The 23,559-nt window shown below is 46.0% G+C and overlaps 1 protein-coding gene across 12 annotated transcripts in view; it reads right to left on the bottom strand.

Moving 5' to 3' along the window:
- The window catches only part of RAPGEF2 (Rap guanine nucleotide exchange factor 2), a 246,659-nt gene that overhangs the window by 64,932 nt on the left and 158,168 nt on the right, over positions 1-23,559 (bottom strand). For 10 of the 12 annotated variants that reach the window (XM_073576748.1, XM_073576778.1, XM_073576703.1 and 7 more), the window contains 3 exons: positions 19,725-19,800; positions 17,423-17,590; positions 13,298-13,315 (listed from right to left, as the gene is read on the bottom strand). In XM_073576748.1, the coding sequence (XP_073432849.1) occupies positions 13,298-13,315; positions 17,423-17,590; positions 19,725-19,800 (262 nt within the window). The remainder of the gene's footprint in view (positions 1-13,297; positions 13,316-17,422; positions 17,591-19,724; positions 19,801-23,559) is intronic. The other 2 variants (XM_073576722.1, XM_073576772.1) reach the window with 1 other exon arrangement.

Raw genomic sequence — 23,559 nt, 5'->3', positions numbered from 1 at the left:
AAAATGATATAAAAATGATTTGCTGCAGAAAAATGTGTACAGAGCAAGGAGAAGGCCTAGAATGTAAATATAATCTAAAGATCGACGCTAAACATCACCTATTCCTTACATTTGGGGCTCGATTTGTGTCCAGTCCTCCATTGCAGCCAGTCCTCACTTCTATGCCCAACATCTGGGCACAGTAGTCACAGTAATCAGATAAAATAGATCAAACATATAAAAGTTAGGTAGTTAAAAATTCTGTCAGGTTTTCTAAAAAGGTGGGCAACAACCACTATGGCTTCCATTACTACTACTAACAAGCCAATCAATTGGTCCTTGTGTAAAGCCCCTTCGAGGCTAGCTTTACATGAGTTTCATGGTCCATTAATGGAATGTAACTTCAGAACCACCTGAGGGACTCCAGACCCAAACTCGGTCTCATCAGCCGTACACGAGGCTGTTCTCTTTGGGGCAGCAGGCCTCGTCCGAAAATTGCTTTCTGTACACAAACTGAGAAACTCGGATGTGTAGGGATGGCCTTACACACTGTATGGGGACCAGTGACTGAAAGTCGGCAGCATGGTCCCCATACAGGTTTACTGTAGTCAGTAGTACGCCCCACTTTCATAAAGCTACTGTCACACTTAGCGATGCACCAGCGATCCCGACCAGCAATATGACGCGGTCAGGATCGCTGGTGCATCGCTAAGTGGTCGCTAGTGAGCTGCCACACAGGCAGATCTCACCAGCGACATCGCAGGGGTCGGGGGTCGCTACTTAGCTGCCAGACGAGGCGATCCTGACGTCCTGCCGCCCGTGTCCACGTGTCGCTCGTCTCCACTGCAGGAAGCCAATGACGAGAAACGGTCCAGGACGTTCTCGCGCCATCAGCGATAACCAGCGGGGGAGCCAGTCGGAGGTAAGTATCAGATACAGCGATATCGCTAGCAATATTGCTATAACGTCACAAAACCAGTGACGTTATAGCGATATTGCTAACGATATCGCTTAGTGTGACAGGCCCTTAAGGAGATGCGCTGGCCTTAAAGGTGATTATTTTTTTGCCATGAGATGGATGGATAGAAGATCCCTGCAGATGTCACACTGGCTCAATATGGTAAATACTGCAGCTTCCTATGAGAGGGTGGTAGGTAAAAACAGACACTGTCCTCAAAAATATGAAAAGGTATGGAAGTCTTGGTTTGATTCCCCTCTGACTCCCATTAGTCCACAGACAATGAGGAGTATTCTCTCATGATAAAGTATGTGATATTTGATGCCTGACTGGGGGTCGTATGCTTTTGTATAAGATATTAGACCCTTGGGATGTTAAGGCCCCGTCTCACATAGCGAGATCGTTGAAACGTCACATATTTTGTGACGCAACAGCGATCTCGCTACGTGTGACACATAGCGGCGACCGCCCCCCCGGGTATCGCTGATCGTGCTCGGATGTCCTGGGCCATTTTTTGATCGCTGGTGTCCCGCTGGCCAGTGTGCATCGCTGTGTTTGACGCCGACGAGCGACCTCGTTGGCGACGCAGAACTCAGGGACGCAGACGTGAGAGAGTCATCAGAATAGCTGCTGTGTGACAGGGTACCAACGACCGCCGAGGTAGTTATACAGATCGCCGGATCGTTGCTGCGTTGATGAGTAGATCTGCCTGTTTGACAGCTTACTAGCGAACATTTAGCGGCGTACCAGCGATCCTTACCAGATCGTATCGTTGTCGGGATCGCTGGTGCGTCGTGTAGTGTAATGGGACCCTTAAAGGCAAGGTTAAATTTGCCAGGCAGTATTAATGAGCAATGAGACATGCTGTTTGTTCTTTTGCTCTATAATATAACCTTGTCATGTAGTATAATCTTCAATAAAGGGAGTTAAATAAAACACACATATATATATATATACATACATACACACACACACACACGTATACATACACACACACTGTATATTTGTTCTCATTTTTTAGGTGAGATCAGCGAATTGCTTGATCACAACCATATTTACCATGACTTCAATCAAACTGAACATAATAGATTAGCAGGTCTTAGGTTGTGAGTGTATCATCATCATCATCACCACAAGATGATATAAGGCATCCACACCATCACACTGAGCATGTGCAGAGAATGGAGCAATTCATGATGGCACAGACCAGAGCAGTCCGCACTCAGATCAGCTGGTGTGACTCGACAGAAGTTGGAGGAGGTCTGCGGTCAGTCCAGACAACAAAAGGAGCTCAACCATCACACAAGCTTTAAGAAGATATTCTACATTGCTATCACCACCATATTAAATAATATATTACTTACATAGACATGCAGAGATATATAGGTGTATATAGTAATAAAAAGGACAAATTGTGGCTAACAATTATGACATCAAATGCAGCTCTCTTTCCAAGACAACTGAAAAGAACAGTGAATCCCTGAAGACTCCGGCGCTCTGCAGCAAGGATGATGCAACTTGTAAAAATAGACTTGTAGCAGCAGCAGCAGCGCCAGAGCTCAGTACTGCCCTCCATCACAACCCATCTGCACTCACAGACCCCCATCCTGCATTCAGCCTCCTGCAGCAGCACCAGAGCTCAGTACTGCCCTCCATCACAGCTCATCTGCGCTCACAGACCCCCATCCTGCATTCAGCCTCCTGCAGCAGCACCAGAGCTCGGTACTGCCCTCCATCACAGCCCCCCATCCTGCATTCAGCCTCCTGCAGCAGCACCAGAGCTCGGTACTGCCCTCCATCACAGCCCATCTGCACTCACAGACCCCCATCCTGAATTCAGCCTCCTGCAGCAGAGCCAGAGCTCAGTACTGCCCTCCACCACAGCCCATCTGCACTCACAGACCCCCATCCTGAATTCAGCCTCCTGCAGCAGAGCCAGAGCTCAGTACTGCCCTCCATCACAGCCCATCTACACTCACAGACCCCCATCCTGCATTCAGCCTCCTGAAGCAGCACCAGAGCTCGGTACTGCCCTCCACCCCAGCCCATCTGCACTCTCAAACCCCCATCCTGAATTCAGCCTCCTGCAGCAGAGCCAGAGCTCAGTACTGCCCTCCATCACAACCCATCTGCACTCACAGACCCCCATCCTGCATTCAGCCTCCTGCAGCAGCACCAGAGCTCGGTACTGCCCTCCATCACAGCCCATCTGCACTCACAGACCCCCATCCTGAATTCAGCCTCCTGCAGCAGAGCCAGAGCTCAGTACTGCCCTCCACCACAGCTCATCTGCACTCACAAACCCCCATCCTGAATTCAGCCTCCTGCAGCAGAGCCAGAGCTCAGTACTGCCCTCCATCACAGCCCATCTACACTCACAGACCCCCATCCTGAATTCAGCCTCCTGCAGCAGAGCCAGAGCTCAGTACTGCCCTCCATCACAGCCCATCTGCACTCACAGACCCCCATCCTGAATTCAGCCTCCTGCAGCAGAGCCAGAGCTCAGTACTGCCCTCCACCACAGCTCATCTGCACTCACAAACCCCCATCCTGAATTCAGCCTCCTGCAGCAGAGCCAGAGCTCAGTACTGCCCTCCATCACAGCCCATCTACACTCACAGACCCCCATCCTGAATTCAGCCTCCTGCAGCAGAGCCAGAGCTCAGTACTGCCCTCCACCACAGCTCATCTGCACTCACAGACCCCCATCCTGAATTCAGCCTCCTGCAGCAGAGCCAGAGCTCAGTACTGCCCTCCATCACAGCCCATCTACACTCACAGACCCCCATCCTGAATTCAGCCTCCTGCAGCAGCACCAGAGCTCGGTACTGCCCTCCACCACAGCTCATCTGCACTCACAAACCCCCATCCTGAATTCAGCCTCCTGCAGCAGAGCCAGAGCTCAGTAATGCCCTCCATCACAGCCCATCTGCACTCACAGACCCCCATCCTGAATTCAGCCTCCTGCAGCAGAGCCAGAGCTCAGTACTGCCCTCCATCACAGCCCATCTACACTCACAGACCCCCATCCTGAATTCAGCCTCCTGCAGCAGCACCAGAGCTCAGTACTGCCCTCCATCACAGCCCATCTACACTCACAGACCCCCATCCTGAATTCAGCCTCCTGCAGCAGCACCAGAGCTCAGTACTGCCCTCATCACAGTCCATCTGCACTCACAGATCCCCTACCTATTACACGAGACAACATAGCATAAGCTGTGAACTTATACAATATCATGTGTGCACACTAAAGAAAAATATATTATTTTGTTCTTGCATGGGGGAAAAAAAAAAAAAAAAACTTCAAAAGAAGAAAAAAAAAAGTCGATGGATCTCTCCCACGATTGGGTTCACCCAGAGTGCAGTCATCACATTGATGGCCTCTCCTCAGAGGTCACTTAAAAAAAAATGAGAAAATTCTAAAATCAATTTGCAGTAAAGTATGTGATCAGAATATTTAAGAAATTCAGTAAGTAATTCTTATAATTGTGAAGAAGACAGACCACCCAGCCAAGAAAAAAAGGGCTGCATTAACAAAAAAGGGAACGGAGGTTTTTATAGTAATTTCCAGGCATTTTTCTTTGGCTCAATAATCACACGCTCATCAAAATGTATAAAAACCACGTGGCTGTACACGGACTCAGAGGAAAGAGACGCACGGCTTTTTCAGTAGTCAGTACAGTGGTCGTTCCCCCACCTCCCAAAAGTAAGGGGCCTTAGCATTCTAAGCTAACATATTCATCTAGCATGCCTGTCACCCGTGCCAGGACACCCCAGTGCCCCTAAGATAACTAATGTGGGCACTGGGAAGAGTCAGGACCACCCCAATTAACACGGATTCAGTCCTAGAAGCTAAAAGTGCCATCTGAAGTTGTTACCGTTCCCCAATAAAGGAGGTATGAATGTTCTGCCCTCATCAAGGATCCCAGTGTAATAACACGTTGCCCGGTACCTGTTTCACACATCAGTTTGTGTCCATCAGTCAAAATCCGCAGTTTTGCAAAAAAAAAAAAAAAAAAACGGATCCGCCATTTTTCGTATTTTCCCCCATTGAGTTGCATTACTGGCGAATCTTGACGGATGGCCATCCGTTGGATCCGATTTTTTTGCGGATCCGCCAAAATTTTGCCGTCCACAGACATGCCCGAACGGACCATGCAACGTTTTTTTGGGCGGCCGGATCCGCATTTGTCACTGCACATGCCCGAAAGACTTCACTCAGCCGCACATTTAACCCTAAACTCTGTTCTGGCGGCTGAAAAATTCTCTCTCTCTCGGCAGCGGCTCCTTTAAAATTCTTCCTTTGACGGATCCGTTAAAATAACGGTCCGGTGACAAACGTTGTGGTCAGTACAGGAACGGATCCGTTATCCGCCATTTTAGCGGATTTTGACTGACCAAAAAAACTGATGTGTGAAACAGGCCTTAGGGCATCGCCAGCTTGGCTCTGCACCCGGGAGCCACCAGGCCCACAGAGGAGCAGGAAGCTGTGACATGATGAGTTTCTTCACAGGTTTTCACTTCACTTTTCACATCAATCTAGGTTAAATTTCCCTTGAATATTTCAGTGTGGATCCTGCAGTCGTGCGTTCGCATGGCAACCTCTGCGGTGTGCGGTGCCCACCCAGCCTGGCATCACAGCTACTCGTCACATAACATCCCAGCCACATTCATAGAGGACTTCATGCCAGTGTCATTGTGATGCCCTGCTCCTGTAATGGCTGCCGGTCACCACAGACATAAACGAAGGCCACGCACTCTCCATTACAGATACTGAAGGGGCAATGGGGCCACTACTGACAAACCAACGAATCCCAGCACACACACAAGCACGCTCGGTCTGGCCTAATAGGAAGAGGATAGTACGCCGTTGCCACAAGTTTTCCAGGAAAATTCAGTCAGTCAGTGTGAGAGACCCCCATATACAAGATACTGGTCGACGGTGATGAAATTGGTGGGTTCAGGTGACTTTGCTCCAATGTAAGCTCAGGATTAACACTGTGCAGCCAATGAAACACTAGGAAATAGTCTAGATTTATGGAAGAAAGCATTAGACTATAGCAATAAATCAACAATCTTGTCTAAATTTCATCTACATGTGAGACACTAAGATAATTCTGCCAACAGCAGAGGGTACAGAGCCGTGCTAGCTGCTGAACCATGACAATGTAGGGCTGAAGCTAAAGCAATGAACGCCTATATGAATGGGCAAGGACACAAAGTGGGAAATATGTCCAAGAAAAGCATTACCACAAGTCTTTATCACACCAGTACAGGTCCATTCATTTCACCATAACTTGACTCCACATCAAAATCAAATCTTTGAATAAACGTTCGATCCTTGTCAGCAATCCTTGTAATGTAAGGCCGCGTTCACACGCCAGTCTATTTTGGGATGTATGAAAACCATCATAGAAATAAAGGTCATACCTACCAATAGCGGGTTACAATACCAACCATACTGTGGGATGGGATTTGACAGACCCCTTACACAAGCCTTAGGCTAGGGTCACACTGTGTTAAAGCAGCCCGTTCAACGCAGAGCATTGACGGGCTGCGTTAGCGCCATAGCATAACGCGATCACGTTATGGTATACCACTAGCGCAGATGATTCATCTGCGTGACGGCACCTCAGACGCTGCAGCCCGCATCCGAGGGTCCGTCACTGAATGACGGCACTTCGCGAGCGCATGCCGCTTTATGGCATGCGTTGCGATGCGCCCGATAATAGGGGATATTGGCAGCGTTAACGGACTGCCATAACGCAGTGTGACCCCAGCCTTACTCCTGTGCATGTATACCCCACCCCAGGATTGGGAGGCTGGGAGTGGTTGTATCACCAGTATTCGCACCTGTGCTACCTCTGCCTCCATCAAGGGCTGACTGCATCCTGTAAAGAAGCCGTCCCATGAAGGCTTGTCTTTTTTTTTGTATATATTCTTTATTTTGAAAATTTCAATAATATCACAGGAAAGGAAATAAGGGTAAATATGTTCCAGAAATAGTAAAAGAAAGAAAAGAAAAAACATTCGGAATAAATCACAACGATAACAGGGCAAGGCTGTGGATTTGCGAACCAAAAGGGTTGTAAGAAGAGTTGAAAAAACAAGGGGCAGTTGTGGGGAGGGCCACGGGAAGGAAAGGGGAGGGTAGGGAGTCGCAAAGTCCTGCTTAAAATATAGAGATTAACTGAGCGATTTGGGAGATCAAACTCAAATCAAGGCATGAACATTACAGAACAGGTTATATGTAAAAAAACAAAAAAGGGAATAACAAAAGAAATTTATAGGAAGACCGAAATTAAGGATTACAGTTACCGGTTGTGCTTATTTGGTGATCCTCTGAGGCATTCAGCCAGGGTATCCATGCGTTTAGAGTCTTTAGGTTTTTAGATCCTGGAAGTCTAATTTTCTGGTATATAGTGATTTGGTTGGAATCTTTTCTCCATTCTTTGCAGGTAGGGGTCTCTACATCTTTCCAGTATGAGCGCACACACTACACTGCATAGACGTACTGGCTTGTCTTTTAATAAACCTTTATGTCTATGCAGTGTAGTGTGTGTGTGCTCATATACTCACTTCTCCGATGTCCAGCGCCTTACTGATCCTCTAGTCAGGGACTTCTCCACTCTTCAGACTCTCAGGGTCACGCTGCGCTCTCCATGACCCGGATGTCAAGTTCACAGTGGACGCCTATAGAGGTCAGAACAAGGCTCCATAGACTTACACTGTCAGAGACTTCCGTCTCCCGAAAGAGATCCAGATGGGCTGAAGAGTGGAGCCAATGGCGCTGGACACTGGAGCGCTACAATGGCGCTGGACATACTCATTCACAGATTTACCTTAAAACTTCTCCGTGGGGCGTCTTTAATATATTCAACTGCTAAGTTATAGTTTTTTTTCCTTCTCAGTGAATTGTTTTTGATACGTTTACTCTCTGCTACATTTTGGCAGACCGATCCCGGACTCATTATGCTGAACGTGCCTTTTCACATGTCCATGTTTTGCAGATGGAGACATGCCCTAATTCTACCCATGTTGTGAATCAAAGTTGTTAATGCAAGTCCATAGTCCGTGGAGGAACAAGAAGAAGAAAGCAAGGCAAAGTGCATGTCTGTCATTAAATGAGCGCGAGCAGGTTAGATTGTGCGTTTCGGATTTTCCTGCGAGAAAGACGAGATGCAACACGGATTGTAAGAAAGAGTACTGACCAAAACTGGGTCCAGCACACGGGGAAAAAAATTACGCACTTTTTTTTAGTGTAAGGAAAGAAAAACTAAATGTGTGAAAGAGGCTTAATTGTAAAGAATCAATCCCAAATGTCTGTGGAAGGTTATGTGGGGTCTGAGGTTCAGCAGAGAACACAGCCACAGACACATGATAAACATCCACAGGTCCAAGCAGTCATTTTTTTAATCACCTTCATTAAAATGGCGGCTGAAAGAATTTCCCCTTATACAGAAGTGGATCTCCACGCTCAATTTACATGTAGTAGTATGTAAAACAAGAGTCTTGTGCGGTATTGTGTGTCTGTTAGAGGGGTTTTACCCAAAATCACAAGTTACTCGCTATCCAGAGAACAGGGTGAACAGTCCCCCCGGAACAGGGCACTGCAGAGACCAGTCTTGGATTGAGCAGATAGAGGACTTGTGATTTTTGGGAACCCTGTAACGCAGTTTTCCACTACAAAATTAATTACCCTTCCTGCAGTGGTCTGAATGAAGCCGCGTATACAGCAAGAACCTACAGCGCCGTACACAGTTTAGTGGCCGCTCCCGGGTACTGCAGATCAGTTCCTAGGATATCAGATCGGTGGGGCCAACACTGCGTACCCCACCAATCAGTTGTTACTAGTATGGAGCAGAAGAATATGGTAAATCTGCAGTACCGGGGAGTGGCCATTACCAATATCGGTAACAGCTGGTCAGTGGGGGTGCCAGTTATCAGGCCCCCAGTGATCAGATCTTGAGAGCTTATCCCAGGGATAGGTTATCAATACCATAGTAGTGGAATTCCCCTGTAATCCCTGCAGATTACACTTTATTTGGGTTTTTCCCACATTGCTAGTGTTTTGTGTTTGCCAAGTGGCAAAACCACAGGTATAACCGCTACGGCAACACTAGAATACAGTCCATCGTCTCCGAGATCCGGACACCGGCGCACTCGCATCCCCTGCATTGACAGCATAACAGTCATACGTCTGAGGCCGCATGCACTGGCTAATGACCAGCACAACTTTCTAATATTAATTCTAATGATTCTATACAAAGCAATGTTATCAGTGACTCGGCTCATCATGGGTACATTTAGTGCCAGGCATGCCCAGTCACGGGGGGCCACCATTAGGCTATAATGACCCTCCCCACTGGCAGCGGTAGACACAGCCATCAGATCATCTGCAACTATTTGCCAAAAATGATAACGACAAGGTAAGATTCAGTCATGTTTGTTGCCCCTCAGACTCTTTATTCTCCCAGTGTTTGCGGGGGTCTCCTCCGGGTTGTCCGATTTTCCCAGACACCACTGATGGGGAAGTTAGATAAAGTGCCAATGGGGCAGTGAGTGATGACAATGTACAGCGCTACAGGATAGGTTGGCACTTTAAATATATAAAATGAAGTGTCTAAATATGGTCCTACGCCAGATTCACGTGTACATAAATATGATGGCAAACTATATTGAGCTAAATTTTACTTAAAGGGGTTGTTCGATAAAAAGTTATCAACTATCCACAGAATAGGTAATATTCTATTAATCGAGGGGGTTTTGGGACCAGCACAACCGTTTGACCGGGGAACATTTCTCTCTGCTAGAATGGATCAACAGTGCACATGCGCTATTCATTCTCTATGGAGCTGCCGAGCACTAGGGTCATCCTTTTTCTGAAGCCCCCATCGAAACAGATCATAGTGACCGGTCTGGCATCTAACCTGGGGCTCAGCTCTGTTATGAGGATAAAAATGTCTTGCATCGGTGCACGTCCCAGTGGTCAGACCCCCAACGATCAGCAAGATCTTATCCTGTAGATAGGTAATAACTTGTTTTCATCCAACAACCCCTTAAAAGTAGTGTCTATCAGCCACTGGTGTACACACGTAAACCACAAGCAAGATACAAGATGTTTCTGTAGGCACCTCTGCATGGACCCTGTCCCGAGTTCTGCAGTGTGTATGAACACTGGGCAAACAGAGCACTATTCTATTTTTGTGAAATCTATAAAACACTGAAGAAACTCTTCATATGTTACTCAGATGATAGAGAGCAAAGTTCTAACCTTATAAATGTAATTTTCGCTGCTCGTCAGGCTGACCCCCGGTGAAAAGCCGGGACGCCTATAAAGCAGCTGCTGATAAGGTCCAGTGGCTGCACAGCAGAGCACAGCCCAGCTTTGGGTACAGTCATTTCCCAAGATTCACTGGTGCTGCGACCCTGGAGCGGGGTCAGAGGCACAACAACGTGCAGTTCATCATTTATTTATATGACTGTAATCCATCACATTAGCTCACGGTGACTACACGGAATCGGCTGCTGCCCCTTCTTTTTGTGCTTTAATGCCACCATCCGCCTCTCAATGGGTCCACACAATGCAGCCAGCACCGACATGCACATTTCATATATCTCGTCTGCCAATGGAAGTGAACGCAGAAGCAGCTACATGAAAAAAAAAACTAAAGTCCCAAGATAAAAGTGGTGACCCCCACAAGAAGGAAGTATATGCATATAGAGCTAGAATAACGATCCCAACAATTTGTGATTTCAGGTCTATTCTGTCCCTAAATATAGGAGTTCATGCAGCCAGTATATCTCCTTTCCCTTTTTGAGTGGTTATTAAAGGGTGTCTGTCACTAGGTTTATGCTTTTCTGAGAGTAGCATGGTGTAGTGGCAGAGACCCCAATTCTAGAGATGTATCACTTATTGGGCTCCTTACTGAACTTTTTATGAAATCTCTGCTTCCTCTGCTGTAGATCTAGCAGTGCTCTGAACGCTGAGCGCTGTGTAACCGTACCCACACCACTGATTGGCTTTCTAAATTGACCTGTGGCACATGTAAAATCTATATCACGGGTCAATTTCATGTTTTCTAAAAGTATTGTTATAAATAGGGTCATTAAAAAAAACACCAGGTAAAATAACACTTTACATTTATGTTGCATGTGTAATTTATAATGCATTCATGAATTGGATCCAAAGAGAAGACAAAAAGCACGACAACTAATATTTCCAGCCGAACGGTTACAAGTGTCAAAATAAAAAAAAAAATGTCCCAAAGAAGTTGTCCCATTAGGGAATGCGGAGTTAGTTAAGGTAACGCTTTGTTCCGGATCCCAGGCCAAATAGTAAAGCGGTAACAAGGAGCGTCTCTAGGGTACGGGCAGCTACTTGGAGAAGGACGGCTTCAAAAAGCATCTGAGACCTCTTCCTATTCATTTCTATTGTAAAACTACTTTACTGCGGTATATTCAGTCCCCCCTTCAGGTTTTGAAAAACACCTTGTGGAGAAAACAAAAAAAAGTACATGTCACTTCTTCATTATCATTGGGGGCCGTGGGGATAAACACGCAGGCCCTTTAAGTGGCTCATGATGGAAAATGTTCCCACTAGGTACTGTCCAATCAAAAGACCAAGCAATGCTCTTCAGAACTGCTTCAGGAAACTAAAACTCCATAAGGGCCCCGTCACACATAGCTGAGTCACTAGTTTTATGACGCAACAGCGATCTCACCAGCGAGATCGCTGTGTGTGACAGCGATCAGCGACTGGCCCCCCTGCCGGTATCGTTGATGGAAAGCCCTGGACATTTTTGGGGTCGCTGGTCTCCCGCTGTTCAGCACGCATCGCTGCGTGTGACAGGCGGGAGACTAGCGACCAGGAGCTGGTAACTAAGGTACACATCAGGTTTCTAAGGGGGCGCGCTGTGCCTAGAAACCCAATGTGTACCTTAGTTACCAGTGTGCTGATGCAGGGAGCTGGTAACCAAGGTACACATCGGGTTTCTTAGTGACACGGGCCACCTTAGAAATCCGATGTGTACCTTAGTTACCAGCTCCCTGCATCAGCGTGCTGGTAACTAAAGTACACAGCGATGCCGCGCGCTCGGCGGTGAAGTTGTTTGACAGCTCACCAGCGATCATGTAGCGACTCACCAGCAATCCTGACACGTTGATATCGTTGTCGGGATCGCTAGTGAGTCGCTATGTGTGACGGGGCCCTGAGGAAGGAGCGGGCTCTGAAGCGGTTTCCACTAAAAAATTAAGTCATTTTTGACCACACTAAAAAATACTCTGTATGCCCGTAACCTAACACTCAGTCACTACAAGGACAGGCCATTAATCTGAAAAGGAACTGTGTAATGCTTCATTTCCCCCAGAGGTGGCGCTGCAAGGAGATTTACCACCATGTGGGGTCTCCTCCAGATTACAGCTGACTGCTGAGCTGATCATACGTTGTGATCCGCATACTATCAAGGCGTCCTTCTGCCAAGTGACGATTGTCCAAGCAGAGGACCCCTTTACTATAGATGGGGGTTAAATAATCACCGTACAAAGGTAGCCCAAACTGTGATTAAACACAGAGACCTGGTGGCACAGCATACCTCCTGCTCATAAGCACGTCACCGACAGGCACAATTTGACACCAGACGCTGATGTACATTTGGCATGTGAGAGTTAATGGTAACCGGTGACGGGCAGCGAGTTACAGTGCAGGGGGAGCGTCGACCACGGATATGAAATGTGGAGTCGATTCCACATAACGTCTATTTTCTTCTTTCATCCCCGCTGGCGGTCTCGCTCACTGACTGCCATGTTCTTCTGTATTTTCATCCAGTGACGTCTGTCGGTCATTGATTAAGACCCCATAGAGCCAAGATTTCAATCAATGACAAGTTCTATTGAATCGTTGCCTTCAAAAATCACATGACAATGTGATCAGCTCCCCCTGACTCCATCCCACCGCCCGCCGATCAGACAGCACCTTCTACGGCGGGTTCCCATTAACCCTATAAGCTGCAGGCACGGCACATACAGTGAACATAGGATTACAGGAAAGCAGTAAGGCCTGGTCCACAAGCTGCGGGTCAGTGGTGAGACTGTGTGGCTGACGTTCTTCACATTAAGTGGCATTTGCTTAATTACTGGTGAATAATCCAAATTTTCCACATGTCATGTATAATTCAATGTGGTGGAAATAACTTCCTATAATTTGGGAAGAAAATTTAACTTGTCGATGAGAATTTAGAAATTCCCATCGATTACAACTCTACTAAAACAGCAGCAAAACCACCACTACCGCACCATGTGTGATCGCAGCTTTACATCCACAGCGGGAGCTCGGGACAAGACATGGAACAGTTACAATACCTGAGGTTTAGGGCTTTCCTGCGAGCCACAATGAAATGAATGCCATAAGAAAGGAAAGGAAAAGATGAGCATTACCAAGACATGTCATTACATATCCCATCAGCATGACGCTCATGTGAGGGGCACGCTAATGAGAACCTCCTGCACACTACCCTGGGCCGGGAACAGGCAAGCCATAAATGGCTACACAGGGTCTCATGAACTTTTCCAAGTCAGGATGATCTAACATCAAGGTCTAGAACACGCTTAGGTTGTAGGGGAATGGACATTTTCAGGGATAGATTTCCTTAAAGTGCAAAAAAATGTATCATCAGGTTTTTGCTTTGTAGTCTAAAAGCATCATGATGTGTGGGGGCAGAGTGCCTGATTCCAGCGACGTATCACTTACTGGGCTGTGTGTTTTTTGTTTCAATAAAATCAGTGTATTATCAGCAGCACATTATCACTACAGGACTAGGTGTCTTGTGCCTCCTAATCAATTGCTCTGTGTATCCCTGCCGCCACCACTGTCAATGTGCAATATACACAGGAAGCAGCCAATCCGTGGTGTGGGAGGGGTTATACCGGGCTCAGCATTCTGAGCACCGCTAGATCTGCAGTAGAGCGATTGCCAACATGACAGTAAGTTACACATTGCTGAAATCAGGGTCTTAGCCCCTACACTATTGCTGCTCTCAGACAATTACATGGCAAAAACCAGCAGACAGTTTCCTTTAAATGCACATATTATGTGTTACAAATCTTTTTGCGATTGGGCTCATTAAAAGGTTTTGTACTTTGTCTTTTACATGTTGCTTCCATTGTCATTCCTGGCTTTAGAATGAGTTAAATGGGCATCTGTCAGTGAGCTCACTCTGATGGCGAGCCCTTTTCTGAGTGGCTCTCATATGACAGCAGATCATGCCTAAGTTGAGCTAAACTTCTATATTGTCATAAATCAGCAAAGTATAGCTAAGAAACAGACAGGTAAAAGTTAAAAATGCGACTAGAATAAGGTGTCTACACAGGCTGTACAAGGAAAATAGTGCAAAGTTTAAAAAACACAATAGCAAAAATAATTTTTAGCCCAAAACAGGCATTTAAGTATTTATAAAGGTGTACACATAATAACAAACAAATACATATAGCCGTCATAGGACAACACTGTCGGCAGGAGACAATCCCTCTGATTAACGTCCTGAAACATGCCATGGTGCTAGACTGAAAGGGATTCATTTATGAAAAGGTATAGGGTCCTCAGGGGTAAAGAGCAGACTATAGAAGGAATACAAAGCCGGAGGGACGGTGGGGAGGCGCATACCATGGATGCATCCAGAGCCCAGGACACAACTCTGGCCTGCCATGATGAATGCTTGGCTTGTAATACCTTCTAATGCTACAATGGAAACAGCAGCTCGTGATGAAGCGGCTCACATTCCGAAACACTTCTACAAACATACCCAAAATATCTACAACGCAGCAAGGCCCAGACTGATGGCAGACTGCTCCGCCTGCCGACCATCATCCGAGAGGCTGCAGCAGCCATCTTTCATGCTAGCTGTACAGTGTGAAAGGCTGCACGATCATCGTGACGTGAGGAGACTTCTGCTCCGTGTTCATCACGTTGTAATCCTAGATCTGCAAATAAAGGTGCTGCGGACAAGTCCCGGCTCAGCATGTCCAAGCTTGTGTGCCGCGACTTCATGTCATGTTTTTACATCCGCTTCAGGGATCCACATGCAAAGCTTTGGTGTATAAATAAGAATTCTGTATTGTCAGGTGGTTTCTATACAAAAGACGGCAATGTAATGGTGGGGCAGGGACCACAGGGCAGGAGGTGACCTCCGTGGGGATGCAGGCCCACTTAGAAGCCAATGTATTCTCTGGGATAGAGATCTCAAAACTAGCGAAACCCATGACAACTAGAGTCCACCACTCGTTTTTATGACGCACTTTGGAAAAGCAAAGCAATAAACCTAATTGATTGCTCTGGCCTTGGCGTCACTTCTCCTCTGCACTGCTTCTCAGGATTCCTCCCAGGGAATCCCCATTACTAGCCCTCATTCCTATTGCTGTCCTGGCTAACATGTGCCCACGGCTTCCTCTCTGATCAGCAAGCTTGGGGCTGGAGCAGCATTTCCCTCCTCCTGGTGGCCCCGATCAGGCTTCCAGTAATTGTGGGGGTTTCCTCAGAACCTGACAGTGAGAGACCGTGAAGAATGACTAGTTATGCAGTGCTGTAATAGAGACAGTCGGGGAGATCCCAACCCTGTAGTAATGGAGGGACATGAACCCCCGTGACTCCAGGGCTGTCAGCAGCACCCATATGAAAGGGACGTCAGGATTGCCAGTCATAAGCCGAAACTCCAGAGCCAGCGAAGCACAGATGGCAGCCTATACTGGTCAGTGTTTGCGGGGCTCACCGGCAGGACATTTGTAAACACATGTATGCAACATTGTGATCCACGTGAATGGGGACTGCTGCAAAACCTCATCTGCCACATGTATATACTGTAGGTAGAGCAGCCATGCTGGGCACCGGGGCAGTCACTGTACAGTAATCAGATCTGGTTCTATGGCAGATCACATGTGGATAATTACATGCGAGTACAGCATGGCCACTTACAGAAGCCCCAGACCCTCACCCTACCACAACTAGTGCTGGGCAAATACCTGCACTAGTATCAGATATTCCTTTGTATGTAGGACTGCACAGATCTACTTCCCCCAACATGTCAGTGTGCAGGGAGACTGCTTGTTCAGGGGCGCTAACAGGCGAAAAGCCTGGCAATCCCGTACAACTTACTGGGGTTGTCCGGTCTAAACGAGTAAGTCTGGAGTCACACAAGTGATACCCCCAACACAAACACTGTGCTGCTAGGATTTGCCAGTCTCTACCCCGGGAACGGCGGTCAGGTGTACAATATGCATACTCCTGGACAGAACACAGGCCCGCTCAATACAAGTGTATGGAGTGAGGCTGCGCCCATTACATGGATTCTACCCAAAAGTATGTATATCGCACACATCACCACCATTCCCGGGGCAGAAGATGGCGAATCCCCATAGCACACAGTGCAAGCGTCACACAAGAGTGACTGCAGACTTATCAGTGTAGACTGGACAACCCTTTAATTATAGTAGGGTGTTTTCCCTTCACCTGGAATCAATTTTACTAACACTAATGAATAGGAGATGATCTGCAGGACCCGCTAAGCAGCCAGGGGAGCTGTGCAGTACTGCTCTATACACATGTATATCCGGCCAGAGCTGGTAACTGTGGAGTGTCAGCCCCCAGAGAAGGAAAGGTCAGCAATATTACAGCAGTGGTCAACCCTAATATAATGTCACAGAGTTGGGTGCCGATGTACTAAGCAGGCTCAGGAGCTGAGCCTCCACCCTATACCCGGGAGACGTCGGCTGTGTTATACAGCCAGCATCTTCCAGAAACAGCAGTGACCTGAGTGTGCGCAAAATGTTGCCATTTAACCATTTAAATGCCTTCATCAATCAATGACGCATATAACCAATGTCACGGCCATCGGGGCCCTCTTAACCGCCATTTTAGTACTCTGAAGCCCATATACAGCAATATATTAGCATTATACAGTAGTAGAGGAAATTATTGAATAATCGCAGGTTTATGCTAAAACGGTTATAAAAATTATTTTTATCATGAACCTGCGATTAATCATATTTTAAATAAATTTAAAAATACTCAGCAGCCTCATATAGGTCTATGAGGTAGCCAAAATAAAACATGGATGTGTGCAACCGCCCTAACAAGGGATGGCCTAGAAGAGACTTTTAGGATACCTCAGGTAGGCATATCATGAGATTCTCTGCCGTTTCGGCTGTGACCTTCATCAAACTTGAGAATAAGATGGTCCTGTTCCACAGTTTCACTGGAAATATATGTGCACTAACATTCACAATAAATGAAAGTTATAGAAACCTACAAGTGACAGTATCTATAGGTTTCACCAGAATCAAGAGGCTGGAAAAATTAAGCTGCCCGTCATGCAGAACTTGCACGCCGTCACATTGGACCTGCGCGCCGTCATGTCAATTGTAACAAGCTAAAGATAAAGCAACAGAACAGTGCCCTAATTCAGCAAAATCAGTAGTCAGTAAGATGGTACTCACAGTGTGGTAGCCTCTGGGCAATGGAGGTTTTCCAACTGGATAAGGATCCACTGTGTCAATGATTGTTTGTCGCTCCCCTTTCTGGTTAATCTTCCTAAATCTGCGGCGAGACTGCCGATGGGACGCTTGTCTCTGGAAATACTCTTCATTTTCATCCATATAGTCAACCTAGTGGAAACAAACCAAGGCACATGGTGTCATGGATGGTGTACGAGCGATAGAAGCTGCAGTATGTGGAGGCTTTCCGGCTTACTGAACACATGAGCTGCTCTCTCCAAGTTAGTGATCAGAGGAGCACTTAGGCCAAGTGCAGACAGTTGTTTTCAGGTGTTTTTCAGGTGTTCAGAAAAAGTTTTCCAATCGCTTCAGGAAACGCTTTTTTTTCTGTCAAGTTTTTATTTTCATGAAGCAGTTTGGATAGTTTTAAGGGTTTTTTGCATTTTGATAGGACACTTGTCTTGTTTGGAGTGGATTCCTTCAAGCCCATTTTTATCACCACCAGGCATTTTTTTTTTTTTAAAGCCTGAGGAGGGGAAAAAAACCCTTCTCATAAGAACAGCAGAGGAGATTAACACTGAAGAGAAAACTTTTGTGACATTTATGTAGAACATCTTCTGCTCCAAAATACTCCTTAAAAACTCTACATGCACAAAGTATTACATACAAGTGTCTCCGATTAGACAGATGAAGCTCCAATGAATAATTACACCATCCTGCCCTTTTTCCCAAACTTGGAAGGACCAGCCTGTGACCAGATGTTGCAGTCTTGTCACAGTGCTGCAACCTGGAGAAGACCGTGATCACTGGACATCAGAAACATCATTTACTAACCCCTTAACCGCCATGGAGAATATTTATTGCACTCCAGACCATCTGAGATAATGGCGTTAATGGTATGATTCCAAGAGACGCAAAGCAAATTACACTACAATCATGTCAACAAAAAATTTTAGGGCAGGTTTACCGGACCCCGGCGGCTAGGGCAGGTTTACCGGACCCCGGCGGCTAGGGCAGGTTTACCGGACCCCGGCGGCTAGGGCAGGTTTACCGGACCCCGGCGGCTAGGGCAGGTTTACCGGACCCCGGCGGCTAGGGCAGGTTTACCGGACCCCGGCGGCTAGGGCAGGTTTACCGGACCCCGGCGGCTAGGGCAGGTTTACCGGACCCCGGCGGCTAGGGCAGGTTTACCGGACCCCGGCGGCTAGGGCAGGTTTACCGGACCCCGGCGGCTAGGGCAGGTTTACCGGACCCCGGCGGCTAGGGCAGGTTTACCGGACCCCGGCGGCTAGGGCAGGTTTACCAAGCTTAACATTTCAGACACCAGTCTAAATCAACAATTCAAAAAAAAGTTGCTTGCCTCTTAAATTTGGTAAACGATTGGATGCTCTTATGACCGAAATGAAGTCTTTATCTGCTAGCAGCAGGATTGATATTTGCTGGCCTAATTAATAAACCTGTTCATTTGTGTACTCGACCCTCTTATGTATTACTCTCCACCCTGAGACTGAAAACTGATTATACATTTTGCCATGTATATTCAGCCAAATTGGTGCCCTCCATTTGTCTCCTGCTGCTCTCTTGGCGAAGACCCTTACTCTGGTACTCCACTACAGCCATGGCATGGGGAGCACAGTGGTAAATCTGAACAACGTCTCCCATTCGTGTGCTTTGGCGGTGTGTCTTCCATTTTGAATTTAGAAGGGCCGGAAAGCCGAACTAAGTGAAGGAGGCAGTAAGAGGCAAAAGAAAAGAATCCGGTAGGGTCAATTACACATGACAAATGTTTAGTACTGTAAAGCGCTGCGAAATATGTTGGCGCTATATAAAGATTATTATAGTACCTTTTTAGTTAGTGTTGCTTTAATTTAAGTGCATTAAGGATTAAAAAGTTGCAAATTGGTCCAATTGTTGTGACAGTGTATACACAATTTGTGGATTACTCACCCCTTACAAGTTTTTTTTATCTAAAATTCAGAATACTCTTCCCATAAGTCTACTGAATGCTCTGTACTTGGCTATTCTCTCTTGTGACAGTGAATGGGTTAATATGTATCCCGCACTAATGTGAACATTTTTGCAATGAATAGAACAAGGGGCATTGTGAATGTCTTACCCTGAGGAAGGAAGTGGTTTGATTATTCCTTCAGGAATGCCAACATTGTAGGCCGTAGTCCACACCCATCCTCAATTTATCAACTAATACTGTGCATATATCCCAGGAAAACAAGCCTATACAGTAAAAGGGAATAAGCCAGAATGCAAACAGCATGCCGAGGAAGAGATGTTCGGAACAGAGACTTACCACAATCATTTCGGAGGGCTCCAAGACAATGCATTCACAGCCACGCCTGAGGCTTCCTGCAGATCTCTTGCCAAAGCTGTAGATACATGAAAGGAAGCACCACCATTAGCCGGGAGTAAAATCATTTCTTCACAAACTGTTAAATATGACAGACTATTTCTAGAAAATTAAGGGCACATGGATCAGTAATAAATATAGTCCATCAACTACAGAATTTACGAGAAACTGAAAGGTCCCCAGATGCCAAAACCACAGCGGCAGTTCTTGTTCACATGCTCTGCGACCATTGCTCAGCAGATCTCCTGGTGATTGCACAAATCATTCCCAGAGAAATATTTCACGGACAGATGTTAGCGCTTTACACATTGGATCTTTCTGGCATATTGTCAGCTCCAACCAAAGGTCAAAAGACATCTTAAAGAATCAGAAATGAAATAATAGTAGAAAACAAACACTGCTCATACAGCAAAGTTCTGCATAGGCAAACCTTTAGCAAAAGAACTATGTAGGAAAGAAAACCAACTAAAAGTGGCCATATTTTTAGAGGCTATAGAAGTTATTATTTGTTAGTATCCAGATAGAGACACAAAGGAGGAAACATCTGGCCTTAGGCGATCTGCCCAACCCAAAAAATTACCGATCCCTTACACTCCCCATAGTAACCACTTATTAGAACACCCTTCTCAAAAACTGGCCGTCATTAGCAACATACGTTATGAAGCACCCAACATACGCACGTCTGATAAAGCGGCTTTCTAAATGCATTAAGGGGGTTTTACACATAGCGATAACGCCAGCAATATCGCTAAAGCATCACCGATTTTGTGATGCAGCAGCGATATTGCTAGCGATTTCGCTATGTGTGATACTTACCTTCAACCGGCTCCCCCGCTGTCTGTCGCTGATCGAGCGAGATCGGCCGGGTCCATTTCTCGTCGGGAGCTTCCTGCTGGCGCCGACGAGCGAAGCGTGGACGCGGGCGGGAGGACGTCAGCATCGCTGCGTGTGAAAGGTAAGTAACGACCGCTGCTACATCGCTGTGAGATCTGCCTGTTTGGCAGCTCACTAGCGACCATTTAGCGATACACCAACGATCCTGACCGGGTCGGATCGTGGTCGGATCGCTGGTGCATCACTAAATGTAAAGGGGGCTTTAGATTAGATAGAAGGGTAACTGAACACACGTGGATCAACTGATCGCCTGGCTAATGATCTTTGCAACAACAGACAATACAGTCCACATTGGTCGTAAAGAGACTACGGATGATTAATAACAAATAAAGAATGAACAATCTTTCTGGGACTGCACTGGGAGCATTAGTCCAGAAAGACTGTTTATGGACTCGCGATGAGCAAACTCAAACAGTACCAAACACCTAGTATTCAGGCATGGACACCGAACACAGACTTCTCCAGGAAGTCCGTGTTAGGCTGTGTGCCCACGTAGCGTTTAAGCGTTTCTGCTGCAGAAACGCTTAAGAAAAGCATCCAATTGATTTTTAATGAAAAACGCACATGTTGTGCCAATGGTGCGTTTTTAACCGCTGAGGAAACGCTTAGTGATTAAAAACACAGCAGGTTCATTAATTTTGCGGAATTGCACGCGATTCTGCATACCATCAATTATATTGGCAAAAACGCTTACAAAAGTGCGTCAAAAAATGCATGCGTTTTCCTGGGAGCAGAGTGTGCGATTCTGCTCAGGTTTATTCTGCTTCAGTATCGCTACGTGGGCACATAGCCTTACTGTTGGGTTCAGGAGCCCAAACATAGGCTGTTTCCCAGTGGTCATCTGCATGACAGCGCAAGAAACGCCGTTGGCTTTGATTGGCGATAAGATCATTACAACCGGTCAGAGAGCTGCAGTTCCCACGCTATCAGATGACAGCGTGAGCCAGCAGCTTTAACCGGCAGTAAAAAGGTTACCTCTGGTCACAGACGTCAGCTGAAGAGAGTACTACTCCCATCAGCCTACGCCTCCTGTTGCTGATAACAGCGAAAGAAGGTGCCGTTGAGGAGAGTATTCATCAGCCGACGCTATAAATAAATAATTAAAAGAAAATGACGTGGGATTTCTTCTAGTTTTGATAACAAGCACAGGCAAAACGGGCTGCTATGGTCTACAACCTTCAGTTGTCAGCTATATCATGGCTGGTTATCAAGTATTTATTTACTTTTTTTTACCTAATTTTGAAAAACAGCGTAATAGAAGATAACCCCACGACATTTACTTATAGCGCACAGGCACCAGCTGATGAATACTCCCATCAGCGGCCCCTGCTCTCGCTGTTATCAGCGTCAGCAGGCGTAGAATTATGGGAGTAGTACTCTCTCAGCGACCAAAGCCTGTGACTAGCGTAGCCTTTTTACCACCAGCCACAGCTGCTGGCTCACGCTTTCATCTAGCATCGTGGGAACCACAGTTCTCTGACCAGCAGTAACGATCAGAGACCATATTTGCTGCAGGGTCATGCAGAGCACAGAATGGCCAACAACGGATGCTGGGACCCCCCATTGTGGTACCCGAACTTCACTTTTTTTTATATGTTCGAGGGAATCCAAACATCCACGGGCTCGGCCATCACTATTCGAAACTATCAGATGAAAATTTTATACATGGTCTACTTCTTTCCAGATGATGACAGCCTGTCACCCGGTCAGCTAATACAATTATTTGCTTTTAAAATTTCACCAGATGAACAATCATGTGAGTTTTAATCAACTTTACAGAATAGGTCTGTTGGAGATGGTCAATCTAGATGAGAATTTGTTTAAAAAGGACATTCATTACTCCTCAGTCTACAGCCAATCTCAAGAAACTTGTACAGATTTGAAGCAAAAAGGGATGAATTCTCCATCCAACTTTCCAGTCCTATCAGTAGAACTGTTTTAAGGACAGCTCATTGGGTTTTCGAAAGGATGCTAGATTAAAGGAATGTTGAAATTACATGGAGGAGTTCAAGCATGAAGGAGGCTCAGGACACACTTATCTGATGGAAAGGTACACTAATACACTACTTGGTAATCACTCCTTGGTGTAACAGCAAGTTTTATTAAATGGAAATGAAAGGGATTACAAAGGGGAAACACATTTTTCTGAATGTGTTTTCTATATAGATATACACGTGGTCTCCAATCTTCATACTTTCGCACACATTTGAATTTGGCTGGAGTAAAAGCCAGGAAAGCGTCGAGTGCACACATTAAATTAAATGGACCGATAGACCCCCTGTTCAATCAGAAAAAGCCAACCTGGCCTCATCCAATGGTACATGTTCCACTTTTTCTATTCTGTATGTATTAGAAAAAAGTTTACTTTCTGATACTTTCTCCTCCCTTCAACAAAGCTGTCATAAGGAAATAAAAAAGGTTGCAGTCCACAATCAACAACCCAAGGGAATCTGTGAAATGTTATTCTACTGAATATAAATTTCTAAGCTTAAATAAGTTACAAAAAAATTTTAATTTTATGGCTGAATCCATTATAAAAACGAGAAACAAAAACAAGTAACATAGAGATCCGTGTGCCCATTTCACAAACATCCTTCATCCCTGAAGAACAAATAAATCAACCTCTGAAGTCTATTAATATAGTTGTTACGTGATCCTAAATATGTGAATGTATGCGCTCTCTCATTACTGGCTTAGTGGACACATAGGAGGTGTACTCACTTTATGGTTTATGCTTTAACAACAATCAGTGCTCTAGTTAAAGATCATTAATGGGCTCGAAATACATAGCCCATGTGTTTCACTAATCAAGTCTACTTTTATGAGATTTTATTGAGGAGTTTCAATGAATTGATGTTTTAACACATTGCATTGGTGCTGGACC

Source organism: Dendrobates tinctorius, unplaced genomic scaffold, assembly GCF_039654945.1.
Source record: "Dendrobates tinctorius isolate UK_male_01 unplaced genomic scaffold, ASM3965494v1 ptg000008l, whole genome shotgun sequence".
NCBI classification, from domain to species: domain Eukaryota; kingdom Metazoa; phylum Chordata; class Amphibia; order Anura; family Dendrobatidae; genus Dendrobates; species Dendrobates tinctorius.
This window is presented reverse-complemented; position numbering and strand designations above follow the sequence as displayed.